The following is a 20,685-nucleotide window of genomic DNA, read 5'->3' as shown; positions in this document are numbered from 1 at the left end:
CCATCAACCAAAAAACAAGCTTAATTACATAACAACTGCCTTCTTCAAATGTGTCATCCTAATGATTTATTCTTGGTTTATGGTCATATTTGCCCATCAACTCACATTCCCTATACCATACTGCATTATTGTCACACTCGTGCTTCTACCACTCTCCTCTTTGGAGGAGGAGGCACTTGAAGGTGTTATGTGGTCTTGGCATTGACATCAACTCAATCATTCTTTTTGTGGCCTGATCTCATTCAAAATTTTAACTCTTTCTCCCTATCTGTATATGACAGTTTACGGGTTTACAATTCAGCATCCACAGCTAAAGGAATAATTTTTCCTTGTAAGAAAGGTTTTCTCAATAGTCAATCGCATCATGTGGCATGGTCTGGTAGCCAATGATGTCATGTATGACTCCTTTTTCTTGAAATATTGGATTACAATATTATCCTCCTTAAATATTTTAGGCATTGTCCAAATAGGACTTGGCAGCTTCAATGTCTTTTTTTGTACACTGTACCAAACCACAGTTCCTTGGCTGCACACTTCAGATGGACTATTAGCAAATCCTTGAGAAACTTTAATAGGGATCAAGTTCAACTCATCAAGCATTGGTTTTCTCCTGAACACTGCTTGTATGTGGACCCCTCCAAAGACACTGTACCAAAATTAAGAGCTATGATTTTCAGCAGGAATCTTGCAAGCTGCTTTTCATTGCCAATTATCATATTTAATAATAAACCAAACCACAGGTAATACATGGAAAGCCACGAGGTGAAAGACGCATAGTCAGTACCTGATTCTTGCAAAAAGCCACAGCACAGTATGTTGGTATTACCTACAACTACAAGTCATTAGCCTTTCCTTTGATGAGCCCTTGGATGTTACACTGAAATTCAATTCAGCATCCCAAACCATCAAATACTCCCCCTATACCTCCATATGGCATAGCTTTTTCCTGAGGTCCAGCTCAGGTCTAACCAGGGTAACCCCCACGAAAAATTGATCTACATGAAAACACGGCAACTCACCAAAGTTGCTCAAATGCAAATTCGGTCTTGGTTGGGACTTGTTGGGACCTACATAATTTACTCTATCAATTTGTTGTGTGTAATGCAAATCTGCTCTGAACCCACATCGGCCCACTCACAGTAGTTTGCTGTGCAGACCCTAGTTCATCACTAGTATGAATGGTGGCCGAAAAAAGAATGATTTTGAACCAGGCATGTAGCTACATCAAGCAATATCCAAAATGCTCTTTTAAATCTCAGTATATTCTCACCTGAGATGTTCTTGCAAAAAATTGGTTTATTTCATGTCCTTGAATACAAGCTTTGTGGCAAAAAAGGTTAATTTTAATTAACCAGAAGGGAAAGATTTTTTTCTGACTTTGAAAAAATGTTTGGTGTTCACGGAGATCTCTTCATACACTTTTCTACCATTAGAATATTTTATCTATTTCTGCAAATTTCAAATAAGATCCCTGACCTTGCTAGCTTTAAACCTTCCTTAATTAGTAAGACAAAGAAATAACATTCCTAAAAAGATAGGTGAACGTTCTGCTCATTTCCGTAAATGGAGACAGAGAATGTTCAAGTCATACCTGACTAACTTGAACCATCACCAAATCTTTATGTACTGTAAATATGTTCATTACTATGTATAGTGGTTTTTCTCTTGATATTTTCATAATTTTGTGTTGATTATGTTAGTATTTTCTTTTATCTCAGTACATCATTAAAATATGAATTAGGATCTGAGTCTTCACACGAATGGAAAGTTGTCAGGATTTTTGAAACTGAGGAAACCTTGGAGAGGAAAGAAATAGATGAACCAATCGTCAAATTCAATATTCCCATTGATAGGGGTGAAGATGAGAAAATGGAAAAAAATATTAGCCTTACATACATGTAGGCCTAAATGATGTCAGGAACAACATTTTGACTCCATCCCTGAATTTATCTCGTAAAATGCTTTAAAAATTATTCGATGTCCTTTTTTATACACAATATGAGACCGTGAGTGACACGACATTTCGTGAGTGACACGACATTGTGAGTGACACAACAACTTTAACAGTTAATTTTAGCTTAACCTCAACACATTGGACCAAGTTACTTTATATACAATAAGGTATGGGAAAACTGTATTTGCTCCTGTACTGGGATAAATTAATTTTCAGAATCCACAGCTCTAGAAAACTTTTTGTCTTTAAAACGTGAGTGACACGACAACCAGTTTTGAAAACTTTAAAGATCTACTTTTTTCAGAAAAACACTTCAGATTATTTTTTTTTGTTATTTAGGAGTTAGATACAATACAGAGCTTGTATCTTGCCAACAAATATGCTTCTAATACAAATTTTATATTGTGATAGGCAATATGTTAATTTTAATGCAAAAATCAGCATTTTGTAACATTAAATTTCCCTTGCACTAAATTCACTGTATTTCAAGACACAATGAATGATTTTATGTAACTGAAATGGAAAAACATACTTTGAGATGTCTAGTTTCAAAAATCATTAAAGCCTACTGATTTCTAGCAAGTTTTAATTTTCACCCCCATGTCCACTTATGTTTGAAAATGACCAATAGCCATTTCACACAGACCCATCTAACATGGGTATTTTAAGGTATGGCTGTCTTCTTTTGTATTTCTCAATTAGTCTACATTCAATCATGGGGTAGTCATTGAATAATAAATGTAATGGCATTCATCATGGAGGTTGCCTTTGGTTGGATGTGAGTGGGTCATGAATACTTGAACATGGCCGAGCCTTATCAAGGAGTCTTTACACTTGATGATCTGAACACTCATAGAGAGATCTTTAGTTTCACACTACAGTCTTTGGCTGTCTTTCAGGACTCACCATCAGACCTAATAGCAGATATCTCAAAGCACTGCCACATTTTCTCCTGTTTTATGGTTTTATTGTATTTAATCAGTATACATTTTAGACTCTTCGGCCTTTAAAGAGAGAGATTATTTGTGCATTAATACCACCAAATATCTTTATATTTAGGCTATATTGTGACTTATCAGAAATGGGGGAGGGGTCCATTAAAAAAGGATTGAAAAAGGATTGAAAAAGGATTTCCCTGAAATACATCAATCACTCGTTCTCTCTAACAAGTTATCTGTTCTATCTACCCGCTGCCGGCTGCCCCCTGAATTATGACAAGATGGGAAACATTTTTCTCTGTAATCTGGTGTGAAAGCATCCTATGATGCAAGTATGGTAATGAGGTAATCTGAATCCTCACTGCAAACATTCATGGGACCAAGGTGGTGAGAAGAGTGGCTATTAGAAAATTATGATGTTCCCCACACATTAGAATGGGACTCATTCTCATGTTATAGGAGATATATAGATTTATTCAATATCAAATTCCCTCTCAAGTGCACTTAAGAAATCTGCATTATTAGGTGAGAAATGGTTATGGATAAAAAAAAAATTATTGAGGAGCTGGGGGTGGAGGGTGTTCTGGCGTGTGCTTCATTTGAGCAATTCATCTAAAATCGCTAAAATAAAAAAGACCTGGAGTCATGAAATTCACAACAAAGTATGTCATACTCAGAATATTAAAAGAAGGAAAAGTGGACCAAAAAAAAATGACAGGAAGTGTTTTCTTTCAACCAGAAGCTCTGGGAAATATCAATGCCAAACTACATGAAGGCCTATAGGCCTACTCTTGTAACAGATAAAGTCTTGGAGTAGCATGATTTGGCTATAAAATGCATTTGATTAGATTGCTCGAATATATCGCAAACACTGGGAAAATGCTAACTAAAATTTGTTTTTCATTGCAGTCAGGTCAGGTGAGTTGAAATTTTAGTAAATTTAGATTTTTAATAATGACAACTCACCAAATTGTTTGTGCCACTGTAAATGAGAATACTTGGAAGTTGATTCTTTATATAATTATTCCGGATGGTAGAAAATGTATGTCCATCTTTTATCTTATCGTTTTATTCACAAAGTGCCTCATTCCCTTAAAAAAAAACTGAAAGCATACAAGCAGTACAAGGAAATGGTACATGTAAGTTCCATTTCCAGTCTGATTTTTTTTTCTTTAGATACAATTTAACAACAAAACATATAGGCTACATGTATCAAAATCAAAAGAAATAGAAGGAAAAGTGGACCAAAAAAAATGACAGGAAGTGTTTTCTTTCAACCAGAAGCTCTGGGAAATATCAATGCCAAACTACATGTAGGCCTTGTATCTTTAGATACAATTTAACAACAAAACATATAGGCTACATGTATCAAAATCAAAAGAAATAGAAGGAAAAGTGGACCAAAAAAAATGACAGGAAGTGTTTTCTTTCAACCAGAAGCTCTGGGAAATATCAATGCCAAACTACATGTAGGCCTATAGGCCTACTCTAGTAACAGATAAAGTCTTGGAGTAGCATGATTTGGCTATAAAATGCATTATATTAGATTGCTCGAATATATTGCAAACGCTGGGAAAATGCTAACTAAGATTTGTTTTTCATTGCAGTCAGGTCAGGTGAGTTGAAATTTTAGTAAATTTAGATTTTTAATAATGACAACTCACCAAATTGTTTGTGCCACTGTAAATGAGAATACTTGGAAGTTGATTCTTTATATAATTATTCCGGATGGTGGAAAATGTATGTCCATCTTTTATCTAATCGTTTTATTCACAAAGTGCCTCATTCCCTTTAAAAAACTGAAAGCATACAAGCAGTACAAGGAAATGGTACATGTAAGTTCCATTTCAAGTCTGATTTTTTTTCTTCTTTAGATACAATTTAACAACAAAACATATAGGCTACATGTATCAAAATAAAAAGAAATATGTTTCTGTGTACTTAAAATACATTTAGGACACACTTTAAAAAATTGAATGAGTTTGCAACAAATTTCCTTCCATGCACTGGCCATTAGCATAAATTACATTTTCAACAGTAGACATGTACATCAACAGAAATGACACAAGCACAAGTGAGAATGAAGGATTCAAAGATGACTTCAAATTTATTGTCGGCATAGAGGTAAAGATGTAGGAGAAGCCATTATCAATGAAGCATAGCAGCACACGTTATCAGACCCAGTTCATAATTGAAATAAAATTGCATTCATTTCTCTTCTGGTATTGTTCAATTGACGCAATGTCGCATGGCTATACTGCATTGTTTACCCGGGGGGGGGGGGGGGGGGGGGGCAGGTCCATTAACAAGTGGATACCATGCGCGACCATGGGGTCTCAAAAAGCACTCTAAACAAGTATTATCCATATTCTGAAAATGCACCCCCTTAACAAGTATTGGCGTCCCGATTGGCTTGTGAAACCCTACCCTTAACAAGTATTGGAAAAAAACGATACCCTTAGCAAGTATTCCCTGAATTGAACCCCTAAACAAGGACAGCGATATTTTAATTGTTATATGTTACAGACATTGGTTTTACGGCCCAACCTCTCACACCTAGCGTAAATCGGACTCTAAACATGTGGTGTTGACTGTTGGGGCAAAAACTCCCAGAAAAAGTACATCCTTTATAGAACATTTTAGTCTTTTTTATACCCTCGCAAATTTGACCCTAAACACGTAGCTTCCCTAGCGAAATAGATACCCTTTTTTCATTATTTTAGTGTTTTTTGGTCGCGCATGGTATCCACTCGTCAATGTTAGTGCTGGAATGCAATCTGGAAAGGGGAATGCTTTTTTTGCTTACATACTGTACATGGAGGAAGCTAGAGCGATGATATCGTCACCAAGTCAAGTCTTTAATATGCATCTACAATTTTGTGAGAGAACTCCCAGCTAGGTGTCTGTGGTTTCTTCCGGGGGGGGGGGGGGGGGGGGGGGGGGGTTACTCGACCCAAAATGTGGTAGGTATGTGCTGCGGGCGAGACAAATCGGGTGCTTTGGAGCGGGCTTATTGTGAAAAGGAGGGTCCTCAGAACGGGCTTCGGGACTACAATGTTTGTGAAAACGGGGGTCCTTGGAACGGGTCGCCTGCATGTGAGGTGTGTGTGCATCCCTATGGAACAGGCATACTGCATGCAGCTAGCACGGCGGCACAGGCGCCGGGTGCGTTCGCGCAGAGGCGATGGTGGGACAGTGCTCTGCGGCCACTTTTCACCAAAATTGCAGCATCTTGTAGCGGATCAATGCGGCCGGAACGGCGTAATGAAAAATATGTGAAGCTTTAGAACGGATTTCTTTCTTCTTTTTTCTCGATAAGAAGAAAATGCTATGCTTTGGAGCGGCTTTCTTTGTTCTTTTTCTCAATAAGACAAAAATGCTATGTCTTGGAACAGAAATTTGAGTGTAAAAATGGGGGTCCCCTCTGCGGCACATACCCACCACGCATTATATATAGAGCCCCCCCTGGGTTTCGTAGGAAAGAGTTTTTACAACAGTGAATCATGTGTACCTCGACTGACCATAATACAACCATTCTCTCATAAACTCTGTTGTAACCCAAAGCCCAAACCTGAACAAGTGAACCCTAATTGAAGCAATTGCTTACGTAGTATTAAAGTAAAGTGGCTTTTAAAATTGGTTATGTGACTACATGGGACTGTTGTAATTGAGTGCAAACTGTATAGTAACCTAAATGGTCACAAATGGTCTAACAACCAACTGTGAAAGACAATTGTATTGCTAATGTAACATCTATACACTTTAAGATTTTCTCATATTTTCGAAAGCTCTTCCTTTTGTTAAGTGTGAATTGGGCCTCGCTCTTTAGAATTTTCCCATTTGACCGAGGCTCCAGGGATGTCATTCACAGGGGAAAGTGAAGAAGAATTAATTGGTTTTATGGACAATTTCTAGCTTTTCTTCCAGGCCCAAGTAATTTTCAAGAAAGTGCTATCAATTCAACAATTCCAAAAGCATAACTAGTGGCAAGAGCTCTTCACGTTATCAAATAATGATGAAAATAGGTTGGCCAGAGGGACAAGCACATTTGACACTTAGGATGTCCCTGGGATATCATCACTACTTTCTAATGTTAGTTTCAAGCATGCTGCCTTACCTCATTATAAAAAAATGTTTTGTATGATTTCTCTATGATCTTCTATTGCAATTCAAACTATCTTTAAATGGACTTTCTAGATGAATCACTGTCACATATCGTTTAATGAGAAATATGAATCTTAGGTTATGAGCTGTAGGTATCATCATCTATGCTGACTCAGAATGGACATTCCTTGCTCTATTTGAAACCGGGCTTTTTGTACAGGTTAATAAGAGATGATAAATGAAATAAACAAAAAACAATTCCCTTTTTTTTAGAGGGGGGGGGGGGATCAAGGATGGTGTTTTATGCTGACTCAGAATGGACATTCCTTACTCTATGAAACTGAGCTTTTTACCAATCTGCTTTATAGCCTCCTATGACCAATATGTTTGTACATGTATGGCATATTGACTTTATACATTTTTCACTAGTACATGTTGAATATTTTGGATCACTAAACAACAATAATTGTACAGGTTAATAAGAGATAAGTAAATGAATGAAATAAACAAAAATCTTTTTGGGCGGAGGATCAAAAGGTGGTTTCAGACCGCCTCGAAGTTCGTGAGTTCCAGGTATTCTCTGATCGGGAAATTCACCCCGATCAGAAAATACCAGGTATTTTGGTAATGTGAAAGCAAACTACGCGTAATTTCCCCGAAAGAAAATACCCGCTAAATAGTAGGTACTTGGCGAAATTACGAGAACTTTCGCGGGGATTTTTCCAAGGTCGCTGGTATTTTGGCAATGTGAAAGCAATTTACGGGAACTTTTAGCCCAGCGTGTCGTTGGGCGCGGGCGCCGTGGGTGGCTGCTGGGCTAGTGGTTTTGAATCTCGCGCCTTGCCTGCTTATTAGACCATACTGCGCATGCTCCTAACTTCAGGAATTTATCCCGAAGGGTATGTTTCGGGGCGGTGTGAATGCAGGAATAATTAATGGGTATTTTTTAGCCTAAAAATGTTCTCGTAATTTAACGGGGATTCTTGTGATCGAGGCGGTACCGCCTATAGATGGTGTTCTCTCATGATATTGTGATGAGAGAGTTTTTGATTTGGAAAAAAAAAAGTTATTTTACTGCTTTCCATTGTTTGTTGATATAGTTTGTAAATCAATGACAGTGTATATTTTATAAGGATTTGATAGGATTTTATCTCAAATGCTTAATGGAGTGTATTTTGCACCCAGATTTAGTAATAAATCACATATGATTAAAAATATAATCAACTTTATGAGAAGTGGATGAATTTTTGCAACCTGATCCAATAATCATATTGTTTTGTCATAAAAATGCTTGTATTAGATGATAGAAGTCAATATAATTAGAAAAGAAACAAATATATTTTTAGTGCTTGACATAATATATCCCTTGTCATGTTAAGAAATATGAAAAAACCTTTATACTATAGTAAATAACTATATGTAAATAATTATTAATTATTATCTGTTTGATTGCAGTTGAACCAGGAAATGCAGTACTTCTACACATAAGATGCTTTTAATACAGTACTTATTGTGCAATACATTGAGCCAAAGAAAACATTTTCAATTACCACTACAAATTTAACTTCATATATCACAACTGAGACTTGGTTCCCCCATTTCCTGTTGTTTTACATGGAAGTAATGTAACATAAAAAGTTTTGAAAGTGAGGGGAATGATTTACAATGCTTAATGTATTTCAAGCTCTGCCATGAAAAATATGAAGGTTTGGAAATGAAATTTCACTATGTTCAGATACAAAATGTATATACCCTGTATTGTATATTTCATCTAACTGTATTGTAGGATTCTTACCCCCTTTACCAATAAGAAAGTAGTGATCCCATATGATCCTGTTATGAAATTATTTCCTATGCCTTTGTAATTTAATGATTTAATGTCTACGATTATTTTGATTTGATTGTCTCGATAAGTCACTCTAAGATTGTGGATTCATCTGTAAAACTTCTATGGACCCACACAATTAATTTCTTTGCAGCATCCCAAATGCACTCCATGATTCTATGATCGATTGAGCAAACTTTCTGGAGGCATTGGGATGGAGTGATCCATTAGTAATGGCTTCTGTTGAAGTCACTCTCTTTTTCATTCATCAATGTGTGAAGTATTAACAGAATAAATAGAAAAGGAATTCCCTTTTGATCTAAACATAATCAATAATGTATGTGTAGAAAATGGATGTTCAGTCATGTTCTTTCACAGAGAAAGCAAGTTACTTCAATTGCCATATTTATAGAAGGAATAACATATCATTGCTCTAATGCTTATCAAGTGTGCTTCCAGGTTTTCAGGATTGAGTGTGCAAACTTTCTTGGTAAATACAGGCCAGTGATTGAGAAGGAATGATACATCAAGGTATCTGACAAGTTTGCTGTCTTCTTGCTTTCTTTGTCTACAGAGTCGTGAGATGACGGTGGAGGTCCACAACGAGATTCTGAGAGTACTCAATGAATTATTTGCAGTAAGTAATCAATTTTCATATTATTATTACAATATTAAAGGGAAATCATGTTGAAGAGATACATACAGAACACTTTAATTTTATAAATACAGAAATTGGCTTGCAATTACATTAGAAACAACAAATACTGTACTGAGATGGAAAAGCATTATTATCTTATTGCTTCTCATTTCAGATGTTTACTTGATTATAATAGAAATGTTATATCTAGAATAAGGATCTAAGTGCTTCCCTTTTGCAAGCTTGAATACCGAAATTCAACCTTAAGCAAATATATACAGAATTCTGCTCGAGTTTGTGCTTGTCAATTTTAAGTGTTTATGTAGACTGCATTTGAAGTGTATAAGCCAGATAGTCTATTGCATATTCTGGATTAAAGTCTGTGAATTTGTATGCTGCATCTCATTGAATACAACATTATAACGGTAGATAAAATAGAATTTATTATGCTGGCATGAGGATTAATATTTTCAAATTATTGATCTCTATTTACATGTAGTACCCTCATTACATTTTCTGTACTAGACAAGTCTTAATTCAGCACAAGAAACACAGCATAAAAGTTCATTAACATTTATATTATTTAGATACAAAATACTACCCGAATTATATTAATGGATGCACATTATGTGCATTAACTCTAAATATAAAAAAATAAGAAAATAAGACATACTTTTCTATTAAAGTCAACCAACATTAAAAAATAAAACTTCATGTGACATAAAACTATTTCCTTTCTCTTAAACATTTTGTGGTTACCTTGTAGCCTGTTGATGTTCAAACAATGTTGCTGATATTGTATTGTAATTCTAATGTATTGTTGTACCATGTCTAAACATGGCTCTATAGATTTTTACATTTGATATCAATTGATATGCAATAATTTGTGTTTCCTGATTCTTTGTATTTTTTAAATGGAAAACAAGTAGAATCAAGGCTGTTTGAGTATTGATGTCATTATTATCATATTGATTGTTAATGTTATCTTGATTATTCAATATTGCTGATAGGTAGCTCAATTTTGCCAGAGTAAACAAGATTTATTTTTTCTTAAAGGTCAAGTCCACCCCCAGAAAAATGTTGATTTGACTAAATAGAGAAAAATCAAACTAGCATAACGCTGAAAATTTCATCAAAATTGGATGTAAAATAAGAAAGTTATGGCATTTTAAAGTTTCGCTTATTTTTCACAAAACAGTGATATGCACAACTCAATGTCATGCAAGTGAGTCAGTCGATGATGTCAATCACTCACTATTTCTTTAGTTTTTTATTGTTTGAATTATATATTTCATTTTTTACAGATTTGACAATCAGGACCAAGTTGACTAAATCATATAGTATTAAACAATGCTAACTCCACATGTTCAGGGAGGAATTAATCGCTGTTTTACTTGACAATGAGGAGAAAATTCAAATATTTAAGATTTCATATATTAAAATACAAAAGAAATAGTGAGTGTCTCCTCATTTGCATACCGACCAGGATGTGCATATAACTGTTTTGTGAAATGTGAAACTTAAAATGTCATAACTTTTTTATTTTACATCCAATTTTGATGAAATTTTCAGTGTTATGCTTGTCGGATTTTTCTCTTTTTATTCAAATCAACTTTTTGTTGGGGTGGACTTGTCCTTCAAGGGCAAGGGTCTGGGTATAATGATCATTTTGCTAGTTTTTTAATGGAAGGTATTGTACTATATTGGGAAATGTGTAGTTACAAGAGCAAGGTCTATTCTTAGAACGATTGATATGGTATGAAAGTATGTTTTAAATTGTATCTATCTATTCAGGAAACCAAGTCTTACCACACAGCCCATGGCACATTCAAGACAACAGATGACAAGCTACAGCAAATACAAAGTGACCTCGAAAAGGCAAGGAAAAAGGGTCGGAGAGTCAAGGAACATGAGAGAAATTTTGACAAGGTAGAGATATTCTTTTCTCAATAACTCTTGTATATTGATATATAAATGGTTTCAGGGATTCATTTTTCTTACCATGCTGGAGAATTCCATGCTATGCTGGGAATTAATGCTCATTAATTCTGATCAGACCATGCTACTTTCATGATGCCCTTGTAGTTCTTTTTTTCTGTCGATATTTGACCAAGATGATCATTGTGAAGTTCCAATATATTCTTCTTTCTATGTAAGGAGGGATTCTTATATACATTTTGAAAGTTTTGTGTATGCCCGGTAAAAACTGGGGATCTTTGATATTACAAATAATACTTTAACATTAGAAAACCAGATGGTGTATTTAAGTTTATTTCATGACACTGATAGCTGTCTGTAAAGGAAGTACTTGCAGACATCTATGTATCTATTTACTTATCAGTCCAAAACAGAATTTGGATCAAATCCTATATTTTTATAATTTGATAATTCAAATCTTATTTATCATTCACATTTGAAGGATTATAATTGGTATTTTCAAATTTAATGGATTATACACAATGCTCTAATTATCAGAATATCTTGAAAGTGTATTAATAACACTTCGCATAGTTCTGAATTACTTTGTGGCTGTTTGCCAAAGTCAGTATGTGTGATATGCTTCTACAGGACATATCCATATAAGGTTTTCTTTTATGACATTGCATATTGATTGCACATGGTTTTGAAACATGTCATGTTCAACAAGTGTGAAAAATGAGTATGTAAACAACAGATGCATGCAGCCTGTTATAATACATGGTTATGTTAAAAACGTTTCTTCATGAATGTTGTAAAGAAGCAGAGTGATGAGTTTGGAATAGATTGTCCACCACAAGAAACTTCAGTTGAAAATAGCTTTATCTGTACAAAACATGCGAATCTATATGGTTATTATACACTTCTTTGTGGCAACAGTGTACTGAGAAAGTCAAGAGATACAAATGGTTACGGAAAAGAAGATAAGGAATATGAAGAGATCTAGATCTGTTTGAATATTTTTCATTTATTGGATTTTTTAGGAAAAAAAAAAAATTTGTAGTTCAGAATTTGAACATCCATTTACCATTTTCTTTTTACACAAATTTATACTTTAACTTTAACAGATTCAAAGCAATGAAATTTGATAAGTATTTACACAAGTGAAATGATATGAAGACTTTGAAGCATTCATAAAACTGATGAAAGTAAAGTTTCTCTTTAATAACTCCAGATCAATTTCTGATACACAAACACATGTTGTTTTGATTTAAAATTGGTTAAAACCTGACATTTCAAGCTATAGGATGATAAGGAAAATATAAACATGAAGTTTAAAGTCCATATGAGTGTTTTTTGGAAAGGCTACTAGTATAAAAAAAAGTGACATGAATTTTTACAAAAGAGTTCATATCCCAACACACCTTCCATAATAAAATTCTGTAATGTACACTGATGGGGGGGGGGGGGGTACAATTTTATTTTCTCCCCAAATACGTTAAGCTCGTCCTCCCTTTAACTTTGAAACCTACTATATATCTCTGGTATTGGTTATGAATTCTACATAACAGCTTTGGTTTCAATCAGAATCTAGTTGCAGTTTTAAAGACCTAAAATAATATATTTTTTTCTTGTTTGTTTAAATGTTGGTGTGTAATGAAATTTACTTGTAATGGTTATTACTATTCCCAAATTATTAAAATGTGCTTAATAATTTTCATGGGCTACTATGCATGTATTGCATACTGCATTTTGTCTTTAATAGAGTCGTCAAAAACTTGAGAATGCACAGGTGAAAGCAGCAAGAGCCAGGAATGACTACCTTCTTGTTATCTCAGCTGCTAATGCTACTATACAGAAGTACTTTGGACCAAATGTTACTGAGCTCATTGATGTAAGTACTAACTATCTGTCACTTAATTGGCAGTTGTAACTGCAACTAATACTCCTTTATACAGAATGCCTAATTTGAAGTTAATTTTTACAATTCATTGTTGGAAATAGAGTGTTTGAAAGATTTGTTTGTTATCATTGCCAATTTGAAGACTGATGTTATTTCTTGAATGAAACAGACTATCATATACCAAGACAAATAAGGATGTAAATTCTTAGTCTGTTTTTACTCATTCAAGTTGTAAAATGTGAAACATAGTCAGAAGATATAGGCCAAGATACAGGAAGCCTTTTTCCTCAAGGGTTATTTGAGAAGCTATCATCTACTGGGCGATATATATATGAGCTATTGATAAACACGCCTGAGTGCATCATTACAATAGTTAACCTTTCCATTAACATGGATCAGAATACTTGCATGAGTCATCAAGTCCTCATATGTATGATGTTTTCAAACACCACATCCACAGCCAGAATGAAATCTTTGAATGGAACTTCGGGAGCATTTTTGTGTGTGTGTCAAAATTCTTTCATAGATTATTGGCAAACTTTTTTTAGGCACCGATTGTATATAGAGTGAAAGAAAAGTGCTGGTTTTTTTATTACCCAGTTACTTCCTGAAACCTCCCATGATGATTGTTAATAAAAAGATAATACTTCTTGAGCTTTACTCATTAGGCCATGAAATATGAATGGCCAAGAAAAGAAAATGGCAAGAGTATCTATCCTCAATGTAATACTATTTTGTATGTTGTGTGCATTCCGATTTGAGATTTGAGAGTCTTTTGACCTAATGAGTTACGATATGTGCAAGAGATAGATAAGTGTTGTGTTAGTTTCTTCAAATTTTCTCATCAGTTTACTCTCTTAAATTATGTCTGATGATTGATTTATTGTATTTTTAAAAGTTCATGGATATGAATAATAATAATACTTGAGATTGTCCCTTATAGATGCTTACATATAATAAAGTATATCAGGAACCCTTATAATTGACCAAAGATCAGTCCTTTCTTGAACATGTGTAACTAAATGGTGATATCTTTTACCTTGGCTTTATGAGGACAGTCTTGAACTGAAGATGTCTTTTATGATTTTTCTGTAAATCTGTTTTACTTCAAATGCTACTTTGAGAGTATTAATCATGGGTTTACTTATACTATTACTTCATACCAATATTGTCGGGTCTCTTTTTTGCTATCAGAATATTGATGAAATCTAAGTGACAGTATAGGCCACTCATTTACATTTCCACTATATCATCCTGTTTTGTAGTGTTTAGATCTTGGCTATGTGAGGAAGACCCAGAAGATGTTGTATGCCTTCCAGACCTCATTGAACCAGGTGGTCAAGCTCCAGCAGGAAGAGCTACAACGATTGGAGCTTAACATCCGTAACATGAATGCCAAAAAAGATAAGGAGGCTTTCCTAGAGAATCACAAGGCTGCATTCTCCACACCTGATACATTCCAATTCCAACCACATGGGGGAGATAATGTAAGTTTCTACAACTCTATACCTGGTTGCTAGCTTACAACCATTCATGTTTCTCAACAATCCAGTGAAAAATCACCATCACTATCGGTTATAAATTGTTGGTAGATAATGAAATAGGTTGTTGTCACAAGCAAGATGTACCCAGAATGAAATGTTTCTCTCTTTTATTTGAATTAGTAATCAATGAACATGAACAAGAAAGGTAATTGACCCCCCCCCCCCCATGTATCTGAGGTTTCTGAATGAAAGCTGGTACATGTTAAATATTTGAATAATTATTTTGTATGTTATCTTCTTTTGATCTTGTTAAGGTGACATCGATGATTGCAGATATATATCCTTTAAATGACGAACTGAAATCAAAGTACAACACTCTTGGAGAGCGCATCAGTCAGTTAGAATTAGACACTAATGAGGTAGGTACAACCTTTACTAGGTATAGGATGCTAGAAGATCTAAGGGGATCAATTAATGTCAAGTTGCTTCCTTCACTGCAGTATCATTGCTTAACCACAGAAGACTCTTTACATTGAAGACTCATTATTTTTTTTAGTCTAGAGGAAAAAAAATGTTTTTCGGCATTTTTATAAAGTACTTGTGTTTATTTGTGTGAGGGAAAGTGATACTCGGCTAAAAATATAACTGTATTTTGCTTGAATTGCTTAGTGGTGGGTGGAATAGAAAACAACATTTCAAATAGCAATTTATATTTTCATCCCTTTTTGCAATATGCCTGTTGATTTTATAATCCCCTGGAAATGTCATCTGAGTGAATTAATGAATAATTTAGCATACTAGAAATATATCCCCACAGTCACATTGGTAAATAGAGAATGTGTTAAGAACTTGTGAAAAACATGTAATTTTTTTTTAGTACAGACAATGACTGCATTGATCACGTGCAAATGTGGACATTTTGTATTGGACATCATTTTCTCCAGTAATTATTGTGTCATGTTTAAATGTTAGGATAAATTTATTTTTAGTAGCTTCTGAATGAAGCCTGTTATCTTGAAATCTTAAATCAAATTTGTAAATATGTCTTTATGTTTATAGAGAATAATTTTAAAAGCTATTAAAGGGATCAAAAACTTGGCACAAAATATTTGACATTTAGGCCTGTTGCCTGAAATCCCTTTTCTGACGTCATCTCAATAAGATATCCCTCAAAAGGTCAACAGGATATCTCTTGTTCCACTTTCATTCACATTTGAAAAAGATAATAACTGTAAACACTTAATGTCAATTAGCATTGTTTTTCATATACTCTTTTGTATACTCAGATATAGGTCATAATAATTTATGTTTTGGTGTCTCTGTTTTACAATTTATTTGAAGCAATATGCTCAAAAGGTTAATTTACTAGGCTCTCTTCTCTGTTACTATCAATTACTATGTTTATTTAAAAAAATCAGCAACAACAACATCCAGATTTATCACTTACAGCATTCTAAAAATCAGTAAATAGCTAGAACTGAATCAACTAACGTGTTGGCAAAATTAATCAAAAACCTACTAATATTTTGTTATTTTGAAGGTGATTCCTGAAATCTTAGTATTTAGATAATATAGAATTACTCAAAGCACTTTCACCTGACACTATCACAATAACCAGACACATGTGATATGAATTGCTTGTGCAGGACATTCAAAAGTGACTCCCTCAGATCCTCCCCATCTTAATTACCTCACACAGGGTGACCCTAGGGTAATGATGAGACAAGACAGACTGTATTGCTATCAATGTCTACCTACCCCTGTCAGGGTCTATTAAACACAGCATCTGTCATGATACAACAGTGCTAAATCATTCACTTGATGTGATATCCTTACTACATCAGGGCTGCTCATTCAAAGGCACACCAGTATCTCTGATTGCTGATACTTTCATAGATTGTCCAATTAGTCTGTGAACTAATTAACTTTTCTCTTCAGCTCATCATAGGTTTTTCATTGATAAGCAGGATTTTTTTTTAGATTAAAAAAGATTCAGGTTATAAAGGACACTTGGAGCTTGACTCCAAGCAGAGAACTAATTAGTGAAGTTTTCAGCAATATTAAGGTCTTTTTTATTAAAAAAGAAGCAGTGTCTTACTAATAAATTTTGTAGTGATAAAAACAAAACAAAAAACATCCCATACCATATAATTAAAACTACTTGTTTTGCCATGCTTAGTTTTATGTCTTTTTGTAAAACTGTTCAGTGGTATATTTTCAGTATGCCTGTCCAGTGATATTAATAAACACATAATCTCAAATCAAGGAAGTGTCTTGATGTTGTGAAATTTTAGATTTCCTGCCACCATGGTGGTAAATATATTAGTCAGACAAAATTCTGTGTAATCTATCATGGGGATATTCAGTTTTATACAAAGGGATATTTTTTTCTGCCTTCAAGAATGAAAAAGATTTGTTACTTACTGTTCATGTGGTTGATCAAACAGATCATTGCTTTGAAATATTGTCTGGAATAGATGTGTCGTGAATCATCAACAAATAAGGGTTTGAATCCCAATATGGGTAATCCTGACTTGAATGCCCTTTGGCAAAAAACATCTATATTTGTCGTTCTTTACCATGGACCTTTCAAGATATGGACATTCATTGATTATATACTGAAATCCCTACTCGGGTGACTGTTATTGTCATCTTCATATTAGTTTACTTTGGTTCTATAATCATTATGAGAAAGGTCTCTTCGTCATTGGACATTTATATTTCACAAATTGTATGAGCAGTTGATAATAAATCACTGAAATCATGGAAAATCAGTGTGCAGTTCTTGTTACATTTGGTAATCTTAGTTCCATGTGTTTTATTTGGGGAAATGATGTGATTGATAGTTTAGCATTTAAAATTCAATTTTTCAAATTTCCTCCATAATATTCCTGATATACATGGCACATAATGTGTTGAGATTGTGTATCTCAATGTTATTAAGGTCCTTCTGTGTGAGCGGAAGTGAGTGGATCAAATAATATATTTTATATCACAAAAATCGTCTGCTTCTCAAGTTTGCTGCTCCAGTTATGAAGCATGTTGATTGAAAGGCATGATGGAACAGGGCATCAGCCAAAAAGACCCGGGAAACACCTGTATGTTCAGATTAGCATTAAGATGCACATAACCAGGTGACGGTGACTATCATTGGATCAAAGAAATGCTCGCGTGAATCGTCCATGCTCCTCATAGGTCCATGCTCTTTACCAAGATGTAAATGGGTACCAGTGGGTAGAACATTTTCTAGAAGCTGAGGGCACTGTTTGCAGCTCAGCTTAATATCCTACTATTATTTTAACATCTTGGATACATTTTTTTATTGGATAGATTTTCAGTTAAGTATTACACTTATTGGGATTAAAACAAGGAAATTGTGGTACAAATAAAATGGAGGTGAAATGTTAACTCCAAATTTGGCTGTATGTTTCAGGAAATAATTTGTTTTTGTAAATTGTTTAGTGCCAGGGAGAAAGAGAGTATTATTTTTAGACTTTTAGACTAATATCCTTGTATCAAAGTAATGATGGTATTGTGAAGTCAACTGTTTAACTTTGTAAATGGTTTTGCTTTGGAAATTACCTATTTTCCCCGATGATGTATTCAATTTTCTTCATGAAATAAATTGAACAGAATCAGAAGTAATTCTAAATCTAATTTATCCACTTTCCTCTATCAATCATGAAGATTAGGCTCAATTTTGAAAAAGGGGATAACAGAGCACTTTATAACTCAAGCATTTTCATAAATCCACATAACTGCAGTAATTCATGAATTTATCGGCATTTTTAGGTACTCAAGTTTAATATTAAATTCTTTCTGGGAATAAAATTATTTTCAGTCCATCAAATCATGAGACCATATAAAAGTGAAAATGGCTCTAGCAAATTTGTTTCTGTAATATATCACGGTTCTTTTTAACTGTATCTCTTCATATTTACACCTAGAGTGCAATGCAAGGGAACACATTTTATATTTCAAACCTTATATATTAATAGCAAGGTAATTGGCTTTGTTTTGAACACTAGATAATTACCCAGTTTTCAGGTCAGTCATTTAGTCAGTTTTCAACCATAAAATGTCATTTAGTTTCACATGTTGTTAAGAATTGTTTGGTCATTTCCTGGTATGGTGAAGGGGCACTGGAGATTACAAGCAGGGAGTATACAGCATAGCACTGTCATAGATGAAAAATATGATGAATGTAGAATGTTGATTGATTGGAAAAATGGGCAATGAATGAATGCCATTTTGTTATGTAGAGGCTTCACGATGTACCATGTATTATTTTGTGGGCATATGTTTGACCCTGAAAAGGATCACCCAAACACAATGTTTTGTCAAGGATGTTAGTGCCATCTTTAGAAGAAGAAATCATCAGATTTTACTTCAATTTGTTCTATTTGTCTATGTGGGTGGCATTATGCATCAAGATTTCAAATTGTTCATTGTGTTGTTGACCTAATATGTAGACACAGGAATTGTTTTTGAATCAGTCATAATTTGACAAAATACCCCCAGGAAAAAACAGAAAAAAATTAAGGCTTCTATATTTGAGAAAAAAATATTGATCTATGTAAGATTCATAATTATTTGTTGATTTTAAAGTGCTTGTAATGTAATATCTGATGATCTATGTTGTATTATACAGATCAGTAAGACACTGAAGGAGATGCAAGCTAACTGGGAGGAAGATACCTCTAACTCTAATGAAGATGAAGTACAAGCACAGTTCAGGAGTCTAAGGACGCATGATTCTTCCTCAGAACTATCAAGAGCGCCCTCTATGAGACGAATCAAAGCAACACAAGAGAAAGAAATGTTCTACCTTGGAGTAAGTAAACTTGAACTAGTTGACCAATTTGTACTTCAGAAATAATAAAACCGTGAAAGTCATTTTCATAATCTGATTTTGCAAATATTTATGCTTGAAAAGAGAAATAAAGGTGCTCCATAATGATCAATCATGAAGTCCATAGCATTAATTCTGAATCTATTTTGTAGATAGAAATTTCACAATAAAAGAATGTATATCTACTTGTCTCAAATGCTTACATTTTAGAAATATAGACTCTGAAATGAATTTGCCTCATTATATTTTGCAACTCAGACTATACTCTTCAGATTTATCTAAGTACTCCCTGAAGACCTGGTGTAATTCAAAGTGTTAATGAAAGCATTACTGAGCTGTCTACAGTTCGCTGCTATAAACTGCAGCAAATTGTAGACCATGTTAACCAAACTAGTTAAGACTGCTGTGTAGACCATGTTGACCAAACTAGTTAAAACTGCTTTGTAGACCATGTTAACTAAACTAGTTAAAACCGCTTTGTAGACCATGTTAACTAAACTAGTTAAAACCGCTTTGTAGACAATGCTAACCAAACTAGATAAAACTACTTTGTAGACCATGTTAACTAAACTAGTTAAAACTGCTTTGTAGACCATGTCAACCAAACTAGTTAAAACTGCTTTGTAGACAATGCTAACCAAACTAGATAAAACTGCTTTGTAGACAATGTTAACCAAACTAGTTAAAACGGCTTTGTAGACATTGTTAACCAAACTAGTTAAAACGGCTTTGTAGACAATGTTAACCAAACTAGATAAAACTGCTTTGTAGACCATGTTAACCAAACTAGTTAAAACTGCTTTGTTGACAATGCTAACCAAACTAGATAAAACTGCTTTGTAGACAATGCTAACCAAACTAGTTAAAACGGCTTTGTAGACAATGTTGACCAAACTAGATAAAACTGCTTTGTAGACAATGCTAACCAAACTAGATTAAACTGCTTTGTAGACCATGTTAACCAGACTAGTTAAAACTGCTTTGTAGACCATGTTAACCAAACTAGTTAAAACTGGATTGTAGACATTGTTAACCAAACTAGTTAAAACTGCTTTGTAGACCATGTTAACC

At 34.2% G+C, this 20,685-nt stretch overlaps 1 protein-coding gene across 1 annotated transcript in view; it reads left to right on the top strand.

Annotated features, from left to right (window-relative positions):
• Positions 1–8,465: 8,465 nt before the first annotated feature.
• The window catches only part of LOC129255476 (SLIT-ROBO Rho GTPase-activating protein 1-like), a 41,346-nt gene continuing 29,126 nt past the window's right edge, over positions 8,466–20,685 (top strand). The window contains exons 1-6 of the mRNA XM_064097400.1: positions 8,466–9,458; positions 11,253–11,387; positions 13,141–13,269; positions 14,544–14,765; positions 15,077–15,181; positions 19,414–19,596. Coding sequence (XP_063953470.1) covers positions 9,405–9,458; positions 11,253–11,387; positions 13,141–13,269; positions 14,544–14,765; positions 15,077–15,181; positions 19,414–19,596 — 828 coding nt within the window. The 5' untranslated portion in view covers positions 8,466–9,404. The remainder of the gene's footprint in view (positions 9,459–11,252; positions 11,388–13,140; positions 13,270–14,543; positions 14,766–15,076; positions 15,182–19,413; positions 19,597–20,685) is intronic.

This window comes from Lytechinus pictus, chromosome 3 (genome assembly GCF_037042905.1).
Source record: "Lytechinus pictus isolate F3 Inbred chromosome 3, Lp3.0, whole genome shotgun sequence".
Lineage (NCBI taxonomy): Eukaryota > Metazoa > Echinodermata > Echinoidea > Temnopleuroida > Toxopneustidae > Lytechinus > Lytechinus pictus.
The sequence above is the reverse complement of the archived record's forward strand: the minus strand, read 5'-3'. Positions and strand labels throughout refer to the sequence as shown.